Source organism: Alexandromys fortis, unplaced genomic scaffold, assembly GCF_014885135.2.
Source record: "Alexandromys fortis isolate MF-2015 unplaced genomic scaffold, M_Fortis_MF-2015_v1.1 scaffold_4, whole genome shotgun sequence".
NCBI lineage: Eukaryota > Metazoa > Chordata > Mammalia > Rodentia > Cricetidae > Alexandromys > Alexandromys fortis.
Genome location: NW_026067944.1, coordinates 387,156 through 412,981, shown reverse-complemented (window position 1 = coordinate 412,981; position 25,826 = coordinate 387,156). Strand labels below are relative to the sequence as shown.

General features: G+C 37.3%; 1 protein-coding gene across 2 annotated transcripts in view; it reads left to right on the top strand.

Moving 5' to 3' along the window:
• The window catches only part of Rock1 (Rho associated coiled-coil containing protein kinase 1), a 123,027-nt gene that overhangs the window by 60,860 nt on the left and 36,341 nt on the right, over positions 1-25,826 (top strand). The window contains exons 11-16 of one of the 2 annotated variants that reach the window (XM_050148825.1): positions 611-671; positions 7,597-7,682; positions 12,011-12,059; positions 15,992-16,127; positions 17,368-17,459; positions 17,548-17,794. In XM_050148825.1, coding sequence (XP_050004782.1) covers positions 611-671; positions 7,597-7,682; positions 12,011-12,059; positions 15,992-16,127; positions 17,368-17,459; positions 17,548-17,794 — 671 coding nt within the window. Of the gene's footprint in view, positions 1-610; positions 672-7,593; positions 7,683-12,010; positions 12,060-15,991; positions 16,128-17,367; positions 17,460-17,547; positions 17,795-25,826 lie in introns of both variants that reach the window. The other variant, XM_050148824.1, reaches the window with a different exon arrangement.

Below are 25,826 nucleotides of genomic sequence, written 5' to 3'. Positions count from 1 at the left end.
CCTGTTGCTATGAATCCTCAAACTGAATGCTCAGACTGAATCCTCAGACTGCATCTGAGCTCCTGTCTCCTTCTGCCTTATATTCTCTCCACCCAGCCAGATCACTCTTCTCCCCACTGCCCTAGTGCTAGGATTAAGGGCATCTGATCCCAAGTGTGGGTTCACCTTTGTGTGGGCTCTGTTTCTCCTTTAGACAAGATTCAATCTCATAGAGCCCTTTAGCTCCCAAATTGGCCTTGAACTGACAGAGATCCATCTGCCTGTCTCCCAAGTGTTGGGATTAAAGGTGTGTGCCATCAGTGCCTGGCCTCTATGGCTAACTAATAGCTTATCTCTGCACTCTGATCTTCAGACAAGCTTTCTTTGTTAGATCACAAACAAAATATTAACTATAGTTGATGTATTTTCCTATAGAAATGTTTAATTATAACCACAGTGAGTGTTACTTAACCATTTAATTTATATCATGTTTATTTCTAAAATAAAAATTAAATTTGTATTTAATTAAAAAATAGCTAGCATACTGATCATAAAACACAGAATACATATTGTTTGTTGCTATATGTTAAAGAGCTGTTTTCTTCTTAAATTCCTTGCCCTTACCCTGTAGATACTTACCTTCAGCTAATCCCAGTGAGAACAGAACCAGCTCCAATGTGGATAAAAGCTTGGTAAGTATTTCTTGTTTTCAGATTGGTTTTTATTTTTAAACTCACATAATGTATTTGTGTGCATGCTATTGAATAAGCATATGTATTACAGGTGAATGTGCAGTTAGTGAGTTTAGATACTTATGACACTTGTTTGCTTATTTGTTTGAGATGGGGTTTCTCAGTGTAGCCCTTGCTGTTGTGAAGATCTGTAGAGAGATCAACCTGCCTTTGCCTCCTGAGTGTTGGGATTAAGCCATCATTGTCGGACATAACACTTAAATTATTGTCTACTCTTCGGTATGATTTCTTATCTGACTATAAAATGGAATTTTTTTTAAAGATTTATTTATTTATTATGTATACAACATTCCTTCCATGTATGTTTGTATGCTAGAAGAGGGCACCAGATCTCATTATAGATGGTTGTGAGCCACCATGTGGTTGCTGGGAATTGAACTCAGGACCTTTGGAGGAGCAGGCAATGCTCTTAGCCACTGAGCCATCTCTCCAGCCCCCTATAAAATGGAATTTTATACATACACATATATGAATAAGTTATAAATTGTTACTGATTCACAATTACTGTCCTTTAAATCTTTGAATTAGGAATATATATATAAATCATTTTATCATTAAGGAAGTTGGAAATTGAACCTTATGGCATGACTATCATCTTAACACACTGGAAGCTGAGGTGGGAATGTTCAAAGCCAGTCTGGGATATGTAGGGTTCCAGGTCAATCTGGTGGCATCAAAATGAAACTGATGAAAAATAAGGTAGTAGGCAGGGAGGATTACCAGGCAGTATGCATAAACAAATTAAAGGGTTTTGAATGAATAAAGAGGTTCTGTGTGTGCGTGTGTGTGTGTGTGTGTGTGTTGGCAAAATACACACAATACAGTTTATCATTTTAACTAATTTAAGTATATAGTAAAATAACATTAGGAACCATCACATAGCTTTGCTAACTATTCATCTCTTGAACTTTTTCATTATTCCAAGATGGAAACTGTATTTATTGATAACTACTCATTTCATTACCTCAGGTCCTAGTTACCACTACTCTACTTTTTCTATGAATGAATTTATTTTAATATCCTCCTATAAATGGAATTTATTTGCCTTTGTGTGACTGGCTTATTTTATTTACCTTAATTCATCCATGTTGCAGTATGTATTAGAATTTCCTTGTTTTTTAAGGCTGAATGGTGTCTCAGTGGACATGAATACCACATTATGTGTATATATGCATTAAATGAAAAGAGGTTTTGGGGTTTTTTTTTTTTGTTTGTTTGTTTGGTTGGTTGTTTTGATTTGTTTTGTTTTTGAGAAAGGGTTTCTCCGTGTAAGTGTAAAAGCCCTAGCTGTCCTGGAACTACCTCTTGTAGACCAGGCTATCCTTGAACTCACAGAGATCCACTTGCCTCCCAAGTGCTGGGATTAAAGGTGTGTGCCACCACTGCCTGGCCTACAAAGAATTTAATAAAGGGACTGTTCTGCTACAAACACAAATCAAATGGAACAATAAAGGTTGGGAAAGCACCTCTGGATTAACAGCAGTGGAAAGTCATTGCTCCTATACTACTGGGAGCAAGGAGAGAAAATTGTGTTGCTATAGCTGTTAGAAAGCCTGGCATTATAGAAGAGGAACACTGAATATAGAAAACCAAAACACAGCAAAGAAGGGTATTGGGAAAGTAACTTGACATCCCCGCCTTTCTTGTTTGTTATTTTCTCTTATGTTCTGAGACTAATCACAGCACAACAGATTCAGGTAATATAGACTGTAGGTTTTAAGACAAGTAGGTGGGGGGAGTTGAGAGGGAATTGGAAAATAGAGACTAACTAGTATTTTCAGCATAACTTAATTTGTTTATTCTTTGGGATTTGGAATATATGATAAATAAGTATATTATTAAGGAACTTGGTATGTTCTAGTTAGGAATTCTTACTGTTGATGTGGCTTAAAAACAAGCCTGCCTTCCTTCCTTAAATTTAAAAAGATCCTTGTGAGTTAAGTAGAACTTTGCTGGGAAAAATGCCTACTTTTAGGAATAATTGTTTTGTTATCCTTAAAGTATTCTTTAAATACCTTGTGTACACGGGGTGCTTTTTATTTGCTTTTGTTTTTGGTTTGGGAGTTTTGTAATACTGGGGATCCAAGCCAGTGTCTTATAAGCTTGACTACTGAGCTATAGCCTCATTGTTTTACTAATATACTTTTAATCACAAAGCAAAGGAGTAGCAAATATTTTTTATGCTTATGTGTATATGCCTGGGTATATATAAGTGCAGCATGTGACTGCAGGTACCTGTGAAAGACTGCAGAGCACTTTCGAGCACCTGGAACTAGAGCTACCGGTGTCCAATACTGGTGCTGGGACCTCAGCTCTGTTCGTCAGTGCTCTTAACTACTGCTCAGCCCATTTGCTGGTTTTGAGGCAAGGTTCTAGTAGCTCTTACTGGCCTTAGTCTCAGTATCTAGCCACAGGTGACCATGAACTTGATCCTTGTGCCCCTTAATCTTAAGTGTTGATCTCACAGGTACAGGTCACTTACTTCCAGTTTATGTGATACTGGGGAAGTCAGGGTTTCTTGTGGCCTAGGAGATGAGATAGTCTCATAGCTTAGGATGGCCTCTAACTAGCTATGATGACCTTAAACTTCTGATCTTTCTCATTCGACCTCCAAAACACCTGAAGCCATTGTTTTTAAACGTGGTAGAATTGTTTTCCTATTGATGTATTTCCTTTTAAAGGTAACAGAACACAGGATAAAAAGGAAGTGAGAAAAGGGGGAAGGAACTATGTCTGCTCTAGTCATTTTTTATAAAAAATTATTTGAGAGAGAGAGAGAGAGAGAGAGAGAGAGAGAGAGAGAGAGAGAGAGAGAGAGAGAGAGAGAGAGTGTGTGTGTGTGTGTGTAAGCAAGCAAGCCAGCCACATGTATATGGGTCCTACCTGCAGGTCAGAAGAGGGTATCAGATCCCCTGGAGCTGGAGTTATAAGCATTTGATAATGGGTACTGGGAATTGAACTGAGCTCATCTGAAAGAGGGATAAGTGTTCTTAACCACTGTGTCATCTCTCCAGCCCCTGGTGACTTTTTTCTTTGGAGGTTTGTTTGTTTGTTTGTTTTTGTAACTTTTTCTAATCACTTGATTTTTGAAAATCATTTCCTCCTTCCCCTTTCTCCCTTCAAGTACTCCCTTATACCCCTCCTTGTTTTCTTTCAAATTTGTGGGCTTTTGAATTTTCTGTAGTGATATTTCATTTGTATTTTAATAAGTAAAGCTTGACTGACCATCAGAACGCAAAACAGCCACACTAGTCAGCCATAGAGGGCCAGGTGGTGCTTGTGCACACCTTTAATCCCAGCAGGCAGGGATAAGACAGGAACTTAACTCAGTCTGAAGATTTCAAAGAGGTAAGCGCTCTTTAGTGGCTTGGCTGCTTTGATTTTCTGATCTTCGGGTTGAACCCCAATACCTGCCTCTGCATTTTCATTATTAGTGCTTACTATTTTCATTACAAAAACTGTTGTCATAATATATAACTAATAGGGGCTCAGAAATTATTAAAATGAAAATACTTCTTCCTAGGGAAAGTAACAGTATTTTTTTGTAATCTTGCCTTTCTTGGATTTTCTTTAGGATGTAAGGTAACTAGTACTTCAGTAAATCTTCAGTTTGGTTTATTTGGTTATTCTGGTTTGTTTTGTTTTGTGGTTAGTCTGTTTTTAGTTTTTTTTTTTCCTGGTGATTGTAATTTCTCCTAGTGATTGCTGCCTCTTGATTATTACTTTCCTTTGTAGTACTATTTATGTTATCCTAGAAATGTTGGACCCTAGAGTCCAATCACCGAGGAGGAGTCACCCTAAGAGACCATCTCTCACCACCACAGCTGATGTAAAAGCATGAGGATTTTATTAATTCTGTCATGACAGGGTCTTCCAGCATTCTGGAGGCTAGAAAGACCCCGAATGGCTGGTACAGACTATTATTAAAGGGAAAAACCACAGAAGGAAGGGTGTCTGGGGGTTCTGTTATGATTGGCTTATTCAAAAGGGCTGTTACCAATAATTGGCTAGAGAGTGGTTGCCAGATCAGATGAGGTAAGAGAAAACATCTGAGGGTCACTTTGCCCCTTTCCCAGGGCCTGAGTCAAAACATCAGTCAGTGAGTCAACACCTAAGGGTTATCTTGCCCCTATTCAATAAATGAGTTATATTTGGAGAATATTCCCAACATTTTAGTACGTATATGGGCAATTGTTAGGTCCTTGGTTCCCAGGGGGGAAGTGGGGAGCATTTCTGCTGAGACTGAGAGGGCTCAGAATTGTCATAAATGGCTTCAGAATTGTCTTAAAGTTTTACAGAAATAAGTATAAAAATCTGCTATTTAATATTCAACTCTTCTTGAAAGTCTCATCTGAGATGAAAATTACAAAGCCAAATAAAATGAAGTTTTTTATTGCTTTAGATACTGACTTTCCTTATTTTTCTTTTTTTTTGTTGTTGTTGTTGCATTTACCATTATAATTTCAAGCTTTTATAACTAGTGTTCTCATAATTGCAATGGTTTAAGTAAAACGCTGTAGTTCCCAAGGGCCTCTGTGGGTCCCAGGCGGGTGGAAGGTGGCGGGTGAGAGACCTTGGTGGGGCTGTCAGTGGGGCGGATAGGCATGCCCTGCAGAGAGAGTCTAGATACAGTTTATTCAGAAGGTTATGGAAGGAAAGGAAAGAGGGGAGAGGTAGAAGAAAGAGAGGAGGGGGGAGGGAGAGGCCAAGAGAGAGGAAAGGGGAGAGGAGAAGAGGCCTCAGCCACCTCTTCTGAAGAGAGTTGGGCTAGAGAGGGCAGGCTGGAAGCAGAAAAGGGGAGTGGGTGGGACTTGTCTCTTTAAAGGGACAGGACAGACCATTACAATAATTCTTTTTGTTTTCATGACTTTTTGAATTTTCAGCTCTCAGTGCATGATCCCCTTCCAATGCTCAATTAATATTAAATGTTTCCCATAGTTGTGAGCTTGTCTGTGTTTGTATCTGTAGGAACTCATGAATGCCCATTTTATTTCTCTTGGCTCCATAACTGAATCTCTCTCCTTCTGGATACTTGACAGACACATCAAACTAGACCAGAGCTAAATTCATGGTCTTTTTCTGTGCAAACCTTCACTGACAATATTCTGGGTTTCTTGCTTTTCATAGTAGTAGTATCTCTATTCTTTTTTATTCAAATTGTTTTCTAGATCTATCTTCTAGCTAATGGGCTTGATTGCTTTTTTCTTCTTCATGCTTAGAGTCAGGGTTTTGCTATATATCCATATTTTCTTGCCTGAATCATTTCAAGTATCTTTTTTTAATTTATTTATTTATATTTATTAAAGATTTCTGCCTCCTCCCCACCACCGCCTCCCATTTCCCTCCCCCTCCCCCAACCAAGTCCCCCTCCCTCTTCAGCCCAAAGAGCAATCAGGGTTCCCTGCCCTGTGGGAAGTCCAAGGACCACCCACCTCCATCCAGGTCTAGTAAGGTGAGCATCCAAACTGCCTAGGCTCCCACAAAGCCAGTACGTGCAGTAGGATCAAAACCCATTGCCATTGTTCTTGAGTTCTCGGTAGTCCTCATTGTCTGCTATGTTCAGCGAGTCCGGTTTTATCCCGTGCTTTTTCAGACCCGGGCCAGACCCAAAAAGAGGAACATGGGATGTACTCACTCATATTTGGTTTTTAGCCATAAATAAAGTACATTGAGCCTATAATTTGTGTTCTTAGAGAAGCTAAATAATAAGTTGAACCCAAAGAAAAACATATAGGCATCCTCCTGAATATTAACCTTCATCAGGTGATGAAAGGAGACAGAGACCCACATTGGAGCACTGGACTGAAATCTCAAGGTCCAAATCAGGAGCAGAAGGAGAGAGAGCATGAGCAAGGAACTCAGGACCGCGAGGGGTGCACCCACACGCTGAGACAATGGGGATGTTCTATCGGGAACTCACCAAGGCCAGCTGGCCCGGGTTTCAAGTATCTTCTTATCTGGATACTTTTCCTAAAATTGATGTGTGTGTGTGTGTTGTTGTTGTTGTTGCATTTGTGCATGCAGAGATCAGATCCAGTATCGTCTCTGTTGTTCTCCACCATATTCTTTGATTCAGGGTCCTCACTAATCCTAGAGTTCACTGATTGGCTGAGATAGCTGACCAGGAAGCTTCAGGTGTCATATTGTCTCCTCCCTGTCTTGTACTGGGATTACAACCATGTGCCACCATGTCCAGCTGCTTATGTGAGTGCTTTTATAACAAGCACTTCTTAATAAACTAAAGTGTAGCCCTGGAATATTATTTTAGGTTGTCAATATTATGCCACAAAATATAAATTTAGGTTCTCAAGTTTTATTGTGGATACGAGGATGTCCTACTTCTTCAAATTCTATATGAGTTAATTCCTCTGTGATGTCTTGTGCTATACTTGATTTTTTCCCATTACCATATGTAATGTTTTCTTCTCTCCTTTTGGACTCTTCATTCTTGCTAAGATGCCTTTTTTTTCTATCTCCTCCTTTAGGCTAATTTTGGGATCTGTTATATCTATCTGAAAGGATGTATATTCATGCTAAAATTAAAAGTGACTTCTTTTCTTTGTAACACTGTTTACAGTATTATTATTAGTACACTGTAATATTTTGTGCCTATGTCTTTGGATCATTGTACATTATTAACTGGTACATAAAACACAAAAATGTTCATATTGGGCTAATAAACAGTGTATTGATACATATGCATTATGTCCAATTATATTGAGAAAATAGCAATTAATATTATTGAAAGATAAAGGTTTAAACTAAATAATCCTATTTCAAACGGCCATATAATAATAACAAAAGGTATTACTTTTAATTTCTCTAAACATTAATCGAATGAAGGACTCTTTTTTAATTAAAGCAGGAAAGTTTACAGAAAACAATCTACAAGCTTGAAGAACAACTGCATAATGAAATGCAATTAAAAGATGAAATGGAGCAGAAGTGCAGGTGAGACTGTCCTTCAATGATGTTCTCATTAGAAATTATGTATATACTTTACAACATATACTCTATAAATACCTGGAGGTATATACAAGATGGAATGTAAAAGTTTCTATTTATGCACATCCATAAAAAGTGTCTTGGCTAGAATTGAAAGTTTTATATATATATATATATATTAATGGCTTGGAATGCAGATTTTCAGTAGAGTAGGTACTTAGCATACACATGACCCTGGGTTTGATCCTTAGGACTACAAAAAAGGAGAGGAAGAAAACATCTGTGTTGGTGTTAGTTACATGCATGTTTTCTTTAGACTTTTTAAGCTATATTTGCTGTGGTAGCTTTTAAAACGTGTGTTTAGTTCTAATCCATTTAGCTGCCTCGTTCATTATGTTTCCCTCCTGTTTTAATTAGCTACTTGAAAGGGCTTTCTGAAGTGCAAAATAATCTCAGAAGCTAAAATTTTTGTACTTCCCCTGCAACTTTCTAGAACATAGTTTGTTGATTTTCTTTTTCCTGGTTGAATCAAATTTTATTGATAACATTCATTTATGATACAGAGCAGTGGTTTTCATCTTGTCAATGACAACTCTTTAGGGATCAAACAGCTCTTCACAGGGTGCAACTAAGTCTGTTCTGCATATTGAATATTTACATTACAATTCGAAATAATAGCAAAATTACATTTAAGAACTAGCAATGAAAATAATTTTATGGTTGGGGTCACCACAACATGAGGAACTGTATGAAAGAGTCACAGCATTAGGAAAGCTGAGAGCCACTGAAATAGAATAATTGAGGTATTTTAAAATAACCTAGCATGTTAGTTCTTGTCAACTACAAATAATAACTTTATAATTACATTTTATGACTTATTGAATAAGTGAAATATAATTGTAACATATTCTGTTCAGTAAATGGAATTGGGAAAAGTTGAAAGCGTATGAAATAATTAAGATTTTCTTTCCCTATCTTTCCTGATACATTATATAATTAAGTATATAATTTAAAACAACTAAAGCCAGGATTTGGAAGGAGTTTTTAAGAGTAAAGTATAGAAATGAGGAAAGGAATAGATACAAACTTAAATAAATACTGAGACGTTTCTACAGCAAAAACAAACATAACAGGGACAGTAAAGATGGCTCAACAGTGAAGAATGCTTACTGCTCTTGCAGCAGCTGTGTGGAATGGCCACAACCACCTGTAACTCTAGCTCCAGGGAATCTAACACCTTCTCGTGGACTCCATGGTCATCTGCAACACCTTGCATACACACATTTTAAAATAAGTCCTTAAAATTTGAAGAAATTAAGCCAGACGGTGATGGTGCACACCTTTAAAATCCCAGCACTTGGGAGGTAGAGGCAGGGGGATCTCTGTGAGTTCTAGGCCAGCCTGGTCTACAAAAGCTAGTTCCAGAATAGCTAAAGCTGTCTAAAGCTACAGAGAAACCTTGTCTCTAAAAAACCAAAATAAATAAATAAGTAAATAAATGACCGAAGAAATTTTTAAAAGTATCTGGTGGTGTTGGTGATACAGGGTTTGAGGAAAAAATGAGAATAGCCATGAGTGAATAATAGTCATATAAAAGCTGGGCTGTGAGTTTGAGGCCAAGCTGGTCTGCAAGAGCTAGTTCCACGTCAGGCTCCAAAGCTACAGGGAAACCCACACCTCAAAAAACAAAAACAACAACAACAAAAAAAATCATATAAAAATTTGTAACCTCAAGAAATGGAAATGACCAGTTTAACTAACTAGCCCTTAGGAGGCTGAGGAAGAGGATTAAGAATAATAGCCTATTTAGGCTCTCAAATAATTTTAGTTACATTCATTCAACAAAGATTTCAGTTTGTGTCAAAATAATGTGTATGCCATCAATGTAGTGCTAAATAAAAGAAGATATAGCCCCTCTTTGTGTGGAGTTTGTAAACATAAGGGAAAGATTGTGAATTAGTATGGTATATGGTAAATTAGGAGAATAAAACGATACAGGAGCATATTAGAAGTATGCAGTGTTTGATGCACATATGTAATCTCAGCATTGAGGAGGTAGAGCAGGAAGATCACAAGTTCAAGGCTAGCCTGGATTTTATATACAACCATGTCTGCTGCCTTAAAAAAAATAGACAAAAAAAAAATGAGGGTTGAATCAGCAGATACCTATCCTACTTTATTGGATGTTTTGGGCTAGAGAGATGGCTCAGAGGTTAAGAGCATTGCCTGCTCTTCCAAAGGTCCTCAGTTCAATTCCCAGCAACCACATGGTGGCTCACAACCATCTGTAATGAGGTCTGGTGCCCTCTTCTGGCCTGCAGGCATACACACAGACAGAACATTGTATACATAATAAATAAATATAAATAAGAAAATATTTAAAAAAAAAAAATAAAGACCAGAGCTGGAAAGTTGAGTAGCAAGAGTAGTAGGAAGTATTAAAGTCCAGGAATTATACTTATGTGTAGGCCTTGTAAGGGAACCTGATGAGCTGTTAGATAAGAAGAGTGCCAGAGAGGAGCCTAGGCGAGTATGCAAGGTCAGAATATTAAAGGCCTTTTTTTTTTAACCAGATAAGGGATTTGGAATTTACCGTGTGTATGTTAGAAATACACTAAAATCACTAAAGAAGTAAAAAATGGTTATCCATCATCCACTGACATTTAGGCCAGGTGGGCATGGCAACTACCTGTAATCCCAATACTCAATAGATATGGCAGAGTTGGATCTTCTGGGCAAGCTGGATACCTAGTCTGGGCAAAACTGACAAACTCTGAGTTCCCAGACTCCCTTTAATTAAAGAAATGGTGCATAATCAAGGAAAACAGCTGATGTCAATTTCACATCTGTGCACCTGCACACACGTACCCACAAACATGCACACCTACCAATTAAAAATGACTCCCAAGGTATTTGCCAATACTTGGCCTTTTTGTTTCTTTTTACTTAATGGGTTAAAAAAAATGAGTCAGGGATACTAATTCCCTTTTGATATATAGTACTTGGGCATTCTAGAAGAAAAGCAATAGTATGGAAGGGAGCCATATAGAACCTGTTAGTTTTGAATGTGTAGAATGAGGAATTTGAGACATTCACATGAGTACATACGTACACGGGATGTGTAGAATAGTGATTCTCAACATTGCTAATGCTGTGACCCTTTGATACACTTTCTCATGTTATGGTGACCCCCTCAATCATAAAATTATTTCATTGCTACTTCATAATTTGTTATGATTATGAATCATTATGGAAATATCTTATATGAAGGTATCTAACATGAAGAATATCTGATATGTGACTCCCAAAGGGGTTGTGACCCACGGGTTGATTCCCACTGTGTTAGAAGGTCAGAACTATTCTTAGAGCCAAAGAAAACAAATTGTGGCAATAATACCCTTTGAGTAGATCTCAGAATTTTGCCTGCATTGTCCATTGGTGCACTTACTTATTTGCTGTGTGGCTTTTTCATCATTTACTTAATGTTTTACAGCAGATTGAATGACTGACTTTTACTTGATAGAAATTATTGTATTAAGAACTTGATGAATACTTTTGGGTAGTGGTGGGTTTTTAGTTAAGGTTTCTCTGTGTATCCTTGGCTGTCCTGAAACTCACTCTGTAGACCAGGCTGGCCTCAATTTATAGAGATCTGCCTGCCTCTGCCTCTTGAGTGCTGAGATTAAAAGCATGCGGCACCACTGCCTGGTAGTTGAAGAATTCTTAATCTGAGGTCCTTAGACCTTCTCCCCAAGAGTACAGATGTACAGTTTGAGGTCTTTAATCTCGGAGGAGAAAAAGTAACCATTTTCCTTTAATTTATTAATATTGTATATACCGATGCAGAGGCGTGTTTTTGGTAATTATGTGTGTGGAGGATATTAGACTGGAGCCCAGCTGAGATCATGAGGCATACAGCAAGCAAGCAAGCACTGTTACTGCTGACCCGTCTTTCTGGTTCCAGAGTATCCTTTCTCTTTTCCCCAAGCGACAATCTACAGATAATAGACAGTAGCCATGAGTTTTTGCCAATAGGAGTCAAGATGTTTTCCAGTATTGCTGCATTATCTGTGCATATCACTTATACTCATCACAACTTTAAATTATTGCTATTGCACCATGCCATTTAGTATATTAATAAGTAACTATTTTTGATATAATTGGTTTCTTTTAATCATAGTAATATGTATGCCTTTAAAAAATACATTTATTGTTCTACAGAGAGAAAAATTTTTAAGAAAATCAAGTGAAAAAGAAAAGAATGTGGGTGTTAACATAACATTGGGTAATGAAAGTAAATGTATTTATAATCTGTACTGTTTTTGTTTTTGCAGAACTTCAAACATAAAACTAGACAAGATAATGAAAGAATTGGACGAAGAGGTACTTTTTAGTTTACTAAGTATTTTTTGTCCCCTTCGCAATGATCATTTCTAGAGAAAATTTTGAGATCCCAAAACTTAACCAGATAAAAATAAAATAAAATAAAGATAAAAATTTTACCTTAGACTCTAGGTTCAATAGTACAGATTATAGTTTAGTTTTTTTGTACAGCTTTATTCTATGACCATGTTGAAATTTTAGTACATAGATTTCAGTTTTGTGGTTTTTGATAGTTGAAAAGCAAAAAAGAAGCAAGAGATCAAAAATAGAAGCTGCAATTATGTCAGAAAGAGACAGATTAAGAAGAAAATTATGAAATATTTCAAAATGATTGATATAGACTTGATACCACATAACAAGTAGGGCTTAGAATTGGATTTAGAAGTGTTCATGTTTTTCCTGCCAGCCTGGTTCCATTAGCAGAGAAACAGCATTTCCTACTAGATACTTGTGTGCAAATATATAATACATTTTTACATTTAGTTAAATTTTCTACTGTGTGTGATGACTTTCCTAGGCAGAAACAGATAATCTTTATAATTCTAGTGTATAATTTCCTTTTTTTTTTTTTAGATTTAACTTTGATAAATTTCTTTGTTGTTCTGTTTTTCTTTCCTGAGGTAAATGTATCTATTAGTGGTGTTTTTCCCTTAACTTGTGGCTTAGGATATAAATGTAGTCATCTAAAGATTTTTGACAACATTTTACCATTAGCTGCAGGTCAGTATGAGCTTAGTCTTGGTTAGCACTGTATATTTCATTCTCAGTGTTTCAGAGAATCAGTCCTAAATTCAGATGAACTAGGTTTAAGTTACTTAGCTTTCTGAATTCAAGATCGAGAGGACTGTCATAATTTAATTATTAAATTAGCATAGTCCTACTTAAGAGAGGCAAAACTCTTCCCTCTTCTTACCACCAAGTATAGCTAAAACTTCTATACATTAAATGTAAAACAAATGTGAAGAGATCTTGAAGAGTGTGAAGAAACCTACACCTCTTGGTTCCCAAGAAAAACCACAAGGATGTGGGACTGAGGCTGTACATCAGTTTATAGAGTGCTTATGTAGCATGAGTTCAGTCCTCAGGACCTCATACAGGAATGGTAACACAAGTATATAATCCTAATACCTGGGAAATGGAAGCTGAGGAACAAAAAGTTTAAGGTCATCTTCAGATGTTGGCAAGTTCAGGGCTAGCCTGAAGCACATTAGACTCTGTCTCAGAAAATAAAATAAATAGTACGAATACTATGGGTCTCCCCTCCACCAGCCTCAAAATTGGAGAGCAGACTTTATAGAACACAACTACATCATTAACAACATCTATTCAATTGTGGAAGAATATACACTCTTTTCAAGGGGTTAAGGACCACATACCAAGACAGTTCTATACAGAGCCATAAAGTAAGCTTAAAAGAATCAGAATGTCCTGACCAAAATGTAATCAAGTCAGCATGAGTAACAGTCAACAGGAAAAATAAACACATGAAAGTTAAATGATGAAAAGAGACACTCTGAAGGGAGATGAAAAATACATTGGAATGTTAATTTTTTGAGCTGTTACCTTTAAAAAAAGGTTGAAGCTTTTCATTATTGAAAAGCTTACATAATGAAGTCAAAATACAAAATCAAAATTTGTGAGATGGAGTTAACACAGTACCTAAGGAGATTATAGCATACATGTTTATACTAGAAGAAAAGTCGCTAATGACTAATCGTAACAGAAGCAGTGAAAAGGATCAAAGCTGAGGTCCGTGCAGTTGGAAATGACAGTGAAGAAAATAGATGGAACAAAAGAACTTGTTTGAAAAAATTCACAAAATTGGCAAACGTCTAGCAAGAATGACAAAGGGAAAATAGAACCATCGTCACAAATGAAAGCAAGTGTAAGGAATGATGTGAACAATTCTAAGCATGTCGTTTAAATGAATTAAATTATTACAAAACACCCAACATGCCATAAGTCACACATAAAATAGGTAATTTCACTATTGGTGTATAACAGTAAGGAAAGTGAACCCATGATTTTAAGACTTCCCACCCCCACAAAAATGTGATCTCAGTGACCCAGTAACTTCACTAGAGAATTCTGCCAAGTTTAAATGAAAACACCTCCATATAAGAACACTTCCTAATTTATTTTGTTAGACTGATAACCTTGTACCAAATCATAGTCTACAGAGAAAAGTAGGGAACACTATCACCCACAAATGTAAGTCCTTAACAAAACATTAACATACATCTCAGCAGCACATAAAAAGATAATATATCTGACTATAGTTTATTTCAGAAATGTAACATTCATTTAATATTTTAAACAATCAGTGTAATTCACTATATCAATAGTCTAAAGAAGAAAAACCAAATGATCTTACCAGTTGATACAGAAAAAGCATTAAATAAAATGCAGTATCCATGGTAAAAATTAGTTAGAAACTCAAGTTGATAAACTATATTTAACATATAGTTCAGTTCGCTTCATACCTAATTATTAAAGAGTACATGCTTCCCTTAAAGTCTGTGATAGCAAAAACACATCAGTTCTCATCATTATTTAGCCAGTACTAGAAGTTAGAGTCAGGACAATAAATCATATAACCAAAAAAAGATCAGAAAGGAAGAGCTAAGCCTGTAGAGATGTTTTATGCAGAAGACACAATGGTTTGTTTAGAAAAATGGTAACTGTAAGTGATCAAAACTGGCTAGGCAGTGGTTGTGCACGCCTTTAATCCCAGCACTTGGAAGGCAGAGGCAGGCGGATCTCTGTTAGGACAAGGCCAGCCTAGTCTATATAGTGAGTTTCAGGACAGCCAGGATAGTCTATATAGTGAGTTTCACAGAGAAACCCTGTCTCAAAAAAAAAAAAAAAAAACCGATCAAAATTGCATGATACTGACTGAAGACTATCAGGAAAACAGAATGAAGAACAGAAATAAACTCTCACAGTTATGGCTCACTGACTTTTGACAAAGTTGCAAAAGCATTTTGGTGGAGTAGGAGTTCTTTAAACAAACAGTATTGGAGTAATTGTAAGCCAAGAAAGATTGAACCTTAATGTGTCATGCCTTGTGAGTAGGTTTAAACGTAAATGTAAAGGTGATGACTCGTGCTTATAATCTTACTGCAGTCTCCTGCTTGCTGAGATTATCCATGTGTGCCTCATACCCAGTTTCAAGTTGGATTTAAAGTTAAAAGAGATGGCTCAGTAGGCAAAGGCTCTTGTATGTAGACCTAATAACCTGAGTACCACCCTACATCCTATAAGGTGGCAGGAGGAAGTAGATTTCTAAGAGTTGCCCTCTAACCTTCACACACACAATGAGTTTAAAGTTAAAATGGCAAAATCTTAGAACTGGAAAAATGGAGATCTATATCACCTCTACAAATCTTTCTGATAATATCTTACATAAAAGTTAGTGTTTGCTTATAGATGGGAAGATCTAGAAAAGCACCTAGTAAAGCAGAATATTCTGATGCCAAGTCTTAAATGTAAAAACAAAGCAACAAAAACTGCCAACAGTGGTGATGCTGTTGATGGTAGTTTAGACACAGAAGATCAAGTAGGAGAGTCTCACGTTTTTAAGATACATGCTTTATCTGTTATTGCAAAGCTGTCATTACAGTGTACTCCATGAAACTCAAGATATGGCTGAACATGACTGGACCCTTAGTTTGGTAAAGCAGTGCAGAGACAGATGAGCCATAGTCTCAATGAGAGACCATATCTCACATGATTGGTGGAAAAACAATAGAGGAAGGGACCTGATAGCTATTACATCCACACGTATACTGTAGCCACAGTGGGAAAGAATAGAATATGCAACCTGATTTTAAGCAAAAAATGCATCTTAAGGTTTCATCTGAAATATTTTTAAAGAGCAAACTATCAATTAGTATTGTTTGCAATTGTAACTGTTCTCATTATAATTTTAGGGGAATCAAAGAAGAAATCTAGAATCTACAGTGTCTCAAATTGAGAAAGAAAAGATGCTGCTACAACATAGAATTAATGAGTATCAAAGAAAAGTGGAACAAGAAAATGAGAAGAGAAGAAATGTAGAAAACGAAGGTAAATTTTTTTTTTTTTTGGAAAAATGCTTGACTAGACCAGGCGATGGTGGCGCACGCCTTTAATCCTAGCACTCGGGAGGCAGAGGCAGGCAGATCTCTGTGAGTTCGAGGCCAGCCTGGTCTAGATGAGCTAGTTCTAGGACAGGAACCAAAAAAGCTACAGAGAAACCCTGTCTCGAAAATCAAAAAAAAAAAGAAAAATGCTTGACTATCTAGGCAAACACCACCCCTGAACTAGAAGTTTTTTAAGCAATTTGATAAATGTACTTATGTGTATATATGATGTATACATAAGGCTCTTTACATGGGATTGATAAAAATGTAATGTACTCAGTGATATAAAGATATTGAATTATTAGCTTAACAGAAGAAATCATGTCATTCAATATTAAATATGTATTTCCATAGATATACATGTGAAAACATGTATATGATATATTTAGTTCCATCTTAGATTATTGATTCATAGATTGTCCTAAAAGGGCAGAAACTAATAGTAGTTCTGGGAGAAGAGCCAGTTAAGGGAGAAGAAACAGGGAAGAATTCTCGTTGTACTATTTACTATGTTTTGATTTTTCGCCATTTTAAAAATACTGAATTATTCAAGTAACTTTACTGTTCAACAACAAATAAAAAACTACCTTTATAACTGAATGTGGTGGTACATTCCTGTATACCAGCACTCAGGGGGTTAAGGCAGGAGGGAGAGTCACTTGAGCTCTTGTGTTTGAGAAGAGCCAGCAGGGCATGGTAAATCAAATCTCAAAGCAAGGGCCAGGGCACCCAGCAAAAGGAGTTTTGAATTATTACACCAGTAGATTGGTCACATGAAGGCCATAAAAGAATCTAGAATGCTATAATAACAGAATCAAAGCTGTCTTACTCTGTATTATAAAATTCGGTTTTGCTTGTTGCTTTTTGTTTGTTTTTCAAGACAGGGTTTCTTTGTGTCTCCCTGGTTGTTGTGAGTCTAGCTCTGTAGACCAGGCTGGCCTGAATTCACAGAGCCGCCAAGTACTGGGATTAGAGATGTGTGTCACCACTGCCTGGCAATGCTCTATTTTTTGATGGATTTAGAATATAAAAACTTGTAAGATAGAATGTGATTTGGGGAGTGGGAATGGACCTAATTTCATTGATTGTTGTCGTCCAAGAATAAAAAAATTTCATTTTTAAAAAAAAAAGATTTCCTTTTTTAATAAAAGCATGTCATATCTACATACTCTTTGACTTTCTAGTCTCCACACTAAAGGACCAGTTAGAAGACTTACGGAAAGTGAGTCAGAGCTCACAGCTTGCTAACGAAAAGTTGGCACAGTTACAGAAACAGGTAAGTTCTTCAGTGGGGTCCTTTTAAAATCATAGTTAATTAAAAGAAACATAATCATGTTTGGTCAAAATTCTTTCTTTTTTAATAGTTAGAAGAAGCCAATGACTTACTTAGGACAGAATCAGACACAGCTGTAAGATTAAGGAAGAGTCACACAGAGATGAGCAAGTCAATTAGTCAACTAGAGTCCCTGAACAGAGAATTACAAGAGAGAAACAGAATTTTAGAGAATTCCAAGTCACAAGCAGACAAAGATTACTACCAGCTGCAAGCTATATTGGAAGCTGAGCGAAGAGACAGAGGGCATGATTCTGAAATGATTGGAGACCTTCAAGGTAATACTTTTTCTCATGTAAAGTATATGGCACATAAAATTTATCATTTTAAGTTTTTGTTTTATTTTATTATTATTGTGATCTGTGTGATGCATGATGGACAGAGCTGTGTGTTGCCATGGGGCACATATTGGTGGGGTGGTCAGAGAAAACTTGGTAGAGCTAGCTCATTCTCTCTACCTTAACTTGGTTTCTCGGCATTGAACTCAGGTAGTTAGGCTTACGTGGTAAGCCTTTACCAACAAAGCCATCTCATCAGCTCCCATTTTAAGCATTTTTAAGTGTATATTTCAGTTTCATTAACATTCAACATTACTGTACATCTGTCCACAAATCTCCAGACCATTTTTATCAACCTATAGTAATTACTTATCATACAGTAACGCTCATTCCTTCCTCCCTGCAGTGCTCATAGCCACCATCTTACTTTCTGTTCCTGGGAACTTGACACTCCATGCTCCTCAAAAAAGTAGAAATCAGTTTTCACCCTTCACTTTTTTTCCTCTTTTTTTTAAACTGATTTTTATTGAGCCCTACATTTTTCTCTGCTCCCGTCCCTTCCTATACCCTCCCCTTCAACCCTTTCCCAAGGTCCCCATGCTCCCATTTTACTCAGGAGATCTTGTCTTTTTCCTTCCCATGTAGATTAGATTTATTTAAGTCTCTCTTAGAGTCCTCACTGTTGTCTAGGTTCTCTGGGATTGTGATTTGTGGGCTGGTTTTCTTTGCTTTATGTTTAAAAACCACTTATGAGTGAGTACATGTGAAAATTATCTTTCTGGGTCTGGATTACCTCACTCAAAATGATGTTTGCTAGATCCATCCATTTGACTACAAGATTCAAGATGCCTTTATTTTTTTCTGCTGTGTACTACTCCATTGTGTAAATGTACCACATTTTCCTTATCCATTCTTTGGTCGAAGGGCATTTAGGTTGTTTCCAGGTCCTGGCAATGACAAACAAAGCTGCTATGAACATAGTTGAGCATATGTCCTTGTGGCACGATTGAGGATCCTTTGGATATATACCTAAAAGTGGTATTGCTGGGTCTTGAGACGGTTGTTTGCTAATTTTCTGAGAAACTGCCACACTGACATCCAAAGGGGTTGTACCAGCTTGCATTCTCACCAGCAATGCAGAAGTGTTTCTTTTCCCCACAACCTCTCCAGCATAAGTTGTCATCAGTGTTTTTGATCTTGGCCATTCTTACAGGTATAAGATGGAATCTCAGAGTTGTTTTGATTTGCATTTCTCTGATGACTAAGGACATTGAACATTTCCTTAAATGTCTTTTAGCCATTTTAGATTTCTCTGTTGAGAGTTCTCTGTGTAGGTCTATACTCCATTTTTTTTTTATTAGATGTGATCTTTTGGTGTCCAATTTCTTGAGTTCCTTGTATATTTTGGAGCTCAGACCTGTATCTGATGTGAGGTTAGTGAACATATTTTCCCATTCTGTAAGCTTTCATTTTGTCTTGTTTACCATGTCCTTTGCTTTACAGAAGCTTTTCAGTTTCAGGAGGTCCTATTTATTATTTCTCTCAGTGTCTGTGCTACTGGGGTTATATTTAGGAAGTGGTCTCCTGTGCCTTCAAGTTTACTTCCCACTTTCTCTTCTGTAAGGTTCAGTGTACCTGGCTTTATGTTGAGGTCTTTGATCCATTTGGATTTGAGTTTTGTGCATGGTAATAGATATGGATCTATTTTCATTCTTTTTATTTATTTATTTATTTATTTTGAGACAGGGTTTCTCTGTGTTGCTTTGGAACCAGTCCTGGAACTAGCTCTTGTAGACCAGGCTGGCCTGGAACTCACAGAGATCCTCCTGCCTCACGATTACTGGTATTAAAGGCGTGAGCCACCACAGCCTGGCCTATTTTCATTCTTCTACATGTTGATATCCAGTTATGTCAGCACCATTTGTTAAATATGCTTTCTTTTTTCCATTTGAAATTTTTTGCTTCTTTGTCAAAAACAAGGTGTTCGAAGGTGTCTGGATTAATATCCGGGTCTTCTGTTTGGTTCCATTGGTTCTCCTGTCTGTTCTTATGCCAATACCAGGCTGTTTTCAGTACTGTAGCTCTGTAGTAGAGTTTGAAGTCAGGGATTGTGATGCCTCCAGAAGTTCTTTTATTGTACATGATTGTTTTGGCTATTCTGCGTTTTTTTGCTATTCCATATGAAGTCTAATACTGTTCTTTCAAGGTCTGTGAAGAAATTTGCTGGGATTTTAATGAGCAGTGCATTGAATCTGTAGATTGCTTTTGGTAAGATTGCCATTTTTACTATGTTAATTCTGCCTACTCACGAGCATGTCTTCTCTGGTGTCTTCATTTTTTTTCTTCAAAGATTTAAAGTTCTTACAAGTCTTCCACTTGTTTGGTTATTTACTCGGGGATATTTTATGTATTTTGTGGCAGTTGTGAAGGGTGATGTTTCTCTGATTTCCTCAGCCCATTTATCATCTGTGTACAGGAGTGCTACTGACTTTTTTGAGTTAATCTTATATCCTGCTATATGACTAAGTGTTTATGGGTTGTAGAAGTTCCTTGGTAGAATTTTTGGGATCACTTATGTAAGCCATCATATATCAGCAGCAAATAATGAGAGTTTGACTTCTTTTCCCATTTGTTTTTCCTTGACCTCCTTTTGGTGTCTTATTGTTCTAAGTAGGCCCTCAAGAACTGTATTGAATAGGTATGGAGAGTGGACAACCTTAACCTTGTCTTGTTCGTCATTTCAGTGGATTCGCTGGGAATTTCTCTCCATTTAGTTGTATGTTGGCTGTTGGCTTGCTGTATATTGTCTTTATTATGTTTAGGTATGTTCCTTGTATCTCTGCTCTCTCCATGACCTTTATCATGAAGGGATGTTGTATTTTGTCAAAATCTTTTTTGGCATCTAATGAGATGATCATGTGGTTTTTATTTTTCAGCTTGTTTATATAGTAGATTATGTTGACAGATTTTCATTCGTTGAACCATCCCTGCACCTCTGGGATGAAGCCGACTTGATCATGGTGGATGATGGTTCTGATGTGTTCTTGGATTCGATTTGCTAGTATTTTATTTAGTATTTTTGAATCAATGTTTATGAGTGAGATTGGTCTGTAATCCTCTTTCTTATTAAGTCTTTCTGTGGTCTTAGTATCAGGGTAATTGTAGCCTCATAAAAAGAGTTTGGCAGTGTTCCCTCTATTTCTATTGTGTGGAATAATTTGAGGACTATTGGTATTAGTTCTTGTTTGAAAGTCTTGTACAATTCTGAGCTGAAACCATCTGATGCTGGGCTTTTTTTGGTTGGGAGACTTTTGATGACTATTTCTTTAGCAGTTATAAGTCTGTTTAATTTGTTTATCTGGTCTTGATTTAATTTTGGTAAATGATATTTATCCAGAAAGTTGTCCATTTCCTTTAAGTTTTTCAATTTTGTGGAGTACAGGTTTTCAAAATATGACCCGATGATTCTCTGTATTTCCTCTGTGTCTATTGTTATGTCCCCCTTTTCATTTCTGATTTTGCTAATTTGGATATTGTCTCTCTGCCTTTTGGTTAGTTTGGATAAAGGTTTGTCTATTTTGTTGATTTTTCTTGAAGAACCAACTCTTTGTCTCATTGATTCTTTGTATTGCTTTCTTTGTTTCTATTTTGTTGATTCAACTCTCAATTTGATTATTTCCTGCAATCTAGTTCTCGTGGGTGAGTTTGCTTCTTTTTGTTCTAAAGTTTTCAAATGTTCTGTTAATTGACTCATGTGGGATTTTTCCGGCTTCTTTATGTAAGCATTTAGTGCTATGAACTTGCCTTTTAACACTGCTTTCATTGTGAACATAAATTTGGGTATGATGTGTGGTTATTTTCATTGAATTTTAGGAAGCCTTCAGTTTCTCCTTTTATTTCTTTCTTGACCCATTGATGATTCGGGTGAGCATTGTTTAATTTCCTTGTGTTTGTGGGTTTTCTGGAATTAGTAATGCTATTGACTTCTAGTTTTAAACCACGGTGATCTGATAAGATACATGGGGTTATTCCAATTTTTTTTGTTTTTGTTGAAGCTTGTGTTGGTACTGAGTATGTGGTCAATTTTTGAGAAGGCTTCATGAAGTGCTGAGAAGAAGGTATATTCTTTTCTGTTTGGATGGAATATTCTATAGATGTCTGTTAAATCCATTTGAGTCATAACATCTGTTAGTTCCCTTATTTCTCTGTTAATATTTCGTCTGACTGACCTGTCCAGTGGTGTGAGTGGGGTGTAGAAGTCTCCCACTATTAGTGTGTAGGTTTTAATGTATGATTTAAGCTTTAGAAGTATTTCTTTTACGTATGAGGGTGCCCTTGTATTTGGGGCATAGATGTTCAGTATTGAGATTTCCTCTTGATGGGTTTTTCCTGTGACTAATATGAAATGTCCTTCTTTGTCTCTTGATTGATTTTAGTTTGAAGTCTATTTTGTTAGATATTAGGATAGCTACATCAGCTTGTTTCTTAGGTCCATTTGATTGGAAAATTTTTACCCAACCCTTTACTTTGATGCAATGTGTGTCTTTGAGGTTGAGGTGTGTTTCTTGTATGTAGCAGAGGGATGGATTTTGTTGTTTTTTTAATCCAATCTGTTAGCCTGTGCCTTTTTATAGGTGAGTTGAGTCCATTTACATTAAGGGATATTAATGACCAGTGATTGCTATCTCCTGTTAATTTAGTTTTTGTTGTTGATGATGTTATTTTGTGTTTTCTCCTTTTGTGGGATATGTTGCTCTGAAATCATCGATTGTCTGTGTTTTTTGTTGATATAGCCAACTTCTTTGGGTTGGAGTTTTCCTTCTAGTATTTTGTATAGTGCTGTGCTTGTGGCTAGGTATTGGTTAAATCTTGTTTTGTCATGGTTTAATCTTGTTTTGTCCTTCTATGGTATTGAACGTTTCACTAGGTATAATAGTCTGTTCTGGCTTCTGTGTTCTCTTAATGTCTGGATAATACTTGATTACAATCTTCTAGCTTTCATTGTCTCCAATGAGAAGCCAGGTGTAATTCTGATAGGTCTGCCTAAAAGACCCCCAGAGTGGGGAGACTCTCATTCAAGTCTCGGGATAACACGACCACCCATGAACTCATGAGAGACCGTCCTTGCTGCAATCACACGAGGTTTATTGACAGGACAGGAACCAGTGCACTGGGGCCGAAACTCATTTCCCATGCAGGGGTAGAGAGTTCTACTCGAGTAGCTGGGAGAAGGGGTGTTTAAGGGAAAAAACCACAACCTAGTAATCCAAAGTGGGCAGGGAGGGCGTCAGTGGAAAATTCTAATAATACCCGTGATTATTGGAAAATTCCGAAAATACCAGTGATAATCACAAGGGGGTAATTCCCTGTTTCTCAAGATTATAATCTAACTTTATAGTCAGCCAGTTCCTGGAACAGAGTCACTGAACCGATTAACCTAGATTTTTGGTTCTTCTCTCTGTGCTAGATTTTTTTTGGCTCTACTCTTTCTGCTAGAGAGGTCTGGATTTATCCAGGTCTTTCATGCCTTTATATGTTACTTGGCCTTTTTCCTTTGCAGCTCTTAATATTCTTTCTTTATTTTGTATGTTTATTGTTTTAATTATTATGTGGTGAGGGGACCTTTTTTATTTTTTTGATCCAGTTTGGCATTTTGTAAGCTTCTTGTAACTTCATAGGCATATCTTTCTTTAGGTTGGGAAAGTTTCCTTCTGTGATTTTTGTTAAATATATTTTCTGTGCTTTTGAGTTGAGCTGCTTCTTTCTTTTTTCTTTCTTTCTTTCTTTCTTTCTTTCTTTTTTTTTTTTTTTTTGTTTTTTTGTTTTTTTGTTTTTTTAGACAGGATTTCTTTGTAGCTTTGGAACCTGTTCTGGAACTCACAGAGATCTGCTTGTCTCTGCCTCCCGAGTGCTGGGGTTAAAGGTGTGTGCCACCACCACCCGGCTTGAGTTGAACTTCTCCTTCTTCTATACCTGTTATTCTTAGGTTTGTCCCATATGTCCTGGATATTTTGGGTTAAGCTTTTGTTAGATTTAATGTTTTCCTTGACTGACGAGTCTATTTTCCTCTATTGTATCTTCAACACTTGAGATTCTCTCTTCCATTTCTTGTATCCTGCTGTTCATGCTTGTGTTTGTGGTTCCTGATCATTTTCTCATGGTTTCTGTTTCTATAATTCCCTCGGCTTGTATTTTCTTTATTGTCTTTATTTCAGTTTTCAAGTCTAATGAATCGTTTATTTCATCTGTTTGCTTGCTTTTTCTTTGTTTTCTTTAAGGGATTTCCTGATGTCTTCTAATTGTTTGTCTTTAACTCCATTTCTTTGAGGGAATTTCTCATTTCCTTTTTAAGAGTTTCAAACATTTTCCTGAAGTTATTTTTTAGGTCATTTTCTTCTGATCATCCATATTTGGTTGTTCAAGTCTTGCTGTTGTAGGGTCTTTAGGCTTTATTGGTGCCGTGTTGCTCTTTGTGGTGTAGCATGTGTTCTTCCCTTTTCTACTCATCTTTTCCTCTAATAGGTGTGGTTGGGGCTGTCTGTGATTCTTTTGATTAATCTTCTAGGTGCCAGTGAATCCAAGGCTCAGATGGTTGATCCTCGTGGTACAGTTAGTGCCATGGTTCTAGTTACCCCATTGGTCTCAGTGTTCCTGGAGGTCACTCAGCTCTTCCAGGCTGTGCTCAGCTCTGTTAGACCTGCTCTAGCCTAGGTTGTGGGCTCAGACCTGTTTCTATAAATGTCCTGGTCTGAATCCATTCCTGCTGAGGTCCCTGGTTTGTGGTTGGTCCTGTAAAGGACTCTGGCTCTGGTCTACTCCCTTAGAGTTCCCAGGCTCGGGTGCGCGCAGACCTAGAGAGGACCTGGCTCAGACTTATTCCCTCTGAGGTCCAGACTCATGCTCAGACCCACAGAGGTTTCTGGTTCCTGACTATTCTCTTTGACATTCCAGACCTACACTTGGACCCACAGAGGTCCTGGCTCAGGCCTACTCCCACTGAGGACCCAGACTCACGCCTGGACCCGCAAAGATCTCTGGTTCCTGCCTACTCCCTTGGAGGTCCCAGATTCACAGGGGTCCTGGCTTAGGTCGACTTTCCTGAAGGTCCCGGATTCAGGTTCAGACCTGCAGCTTTCTCTGGCTCACTTGCTCAGCGGTTGTTCCCCTGTACCTGCTCTTGTGGATTTTGCTGTCTCAGGTCTGCTCTTGCCCAGGTTGCCGGCTTCGTTGTGTCCATAAATGTCCCGCCACTGGATCCAGTCCTGCTCCTGTGGAGCTTGCTTTCTCAGGCGCACTCAGGCCTAGGTAGCTGGTTCTCCTTCTTGTGGAACGCATCACCTCAGGCCTGCCCTGTCCTAGGTCACTGGGCCAGTTCTACTTCTACAAATAACCCTGGTCAGGACCCACTCCTGCTCTTGTGGAGTTCACTGACGCCTGCTGTTGCCCCAGTCACTGGTTCAGTCTACCCTTCACTTTTTATCTTTAAATTTTGTTTTTAATTATTTGCAGGCTAGGGATCAAACCTAGGGTTTTAGTAATACTAATTACCACGTAAACTATAATTCCAGTCCTGTTCTTTAACTTGTGTTTAAAAATCTATAAAGTGTTTAATTTAGCCACTTTTGTTTCTTTTTGATTTTTCGAGATGGTTTCTTTTTGTACCCTTGACTGTCTTGGAACTTACTCTGTAGATTATGCTGTCCTTGACCTCTCAGAGATCTGCTTGCCTCTTCCTCCTGGGCTCCGGGTTTAAAGGTGTGCACCACCACCACCACCCAACTAATGTAGCCACTTTTTAGTATAAGGCATTTTTTATATCATTGCTCTAATAGGAAATGATTTGGTAAAGTTTGAAGTGTATAAGTTGGCATAGTGTCTGTATTTGTGATCCTTTGTGAGTTGTTTCTGTGAAGTAATTTTTATATCCAAATTTTTGAATATTGGTTGAAAAACTTGCCTATTTTTAAGTCTTACTTGCAATTCACCTAATGCACGCTGAGGGTTATCACTGCTAAATCTAAGGAATTCCTCA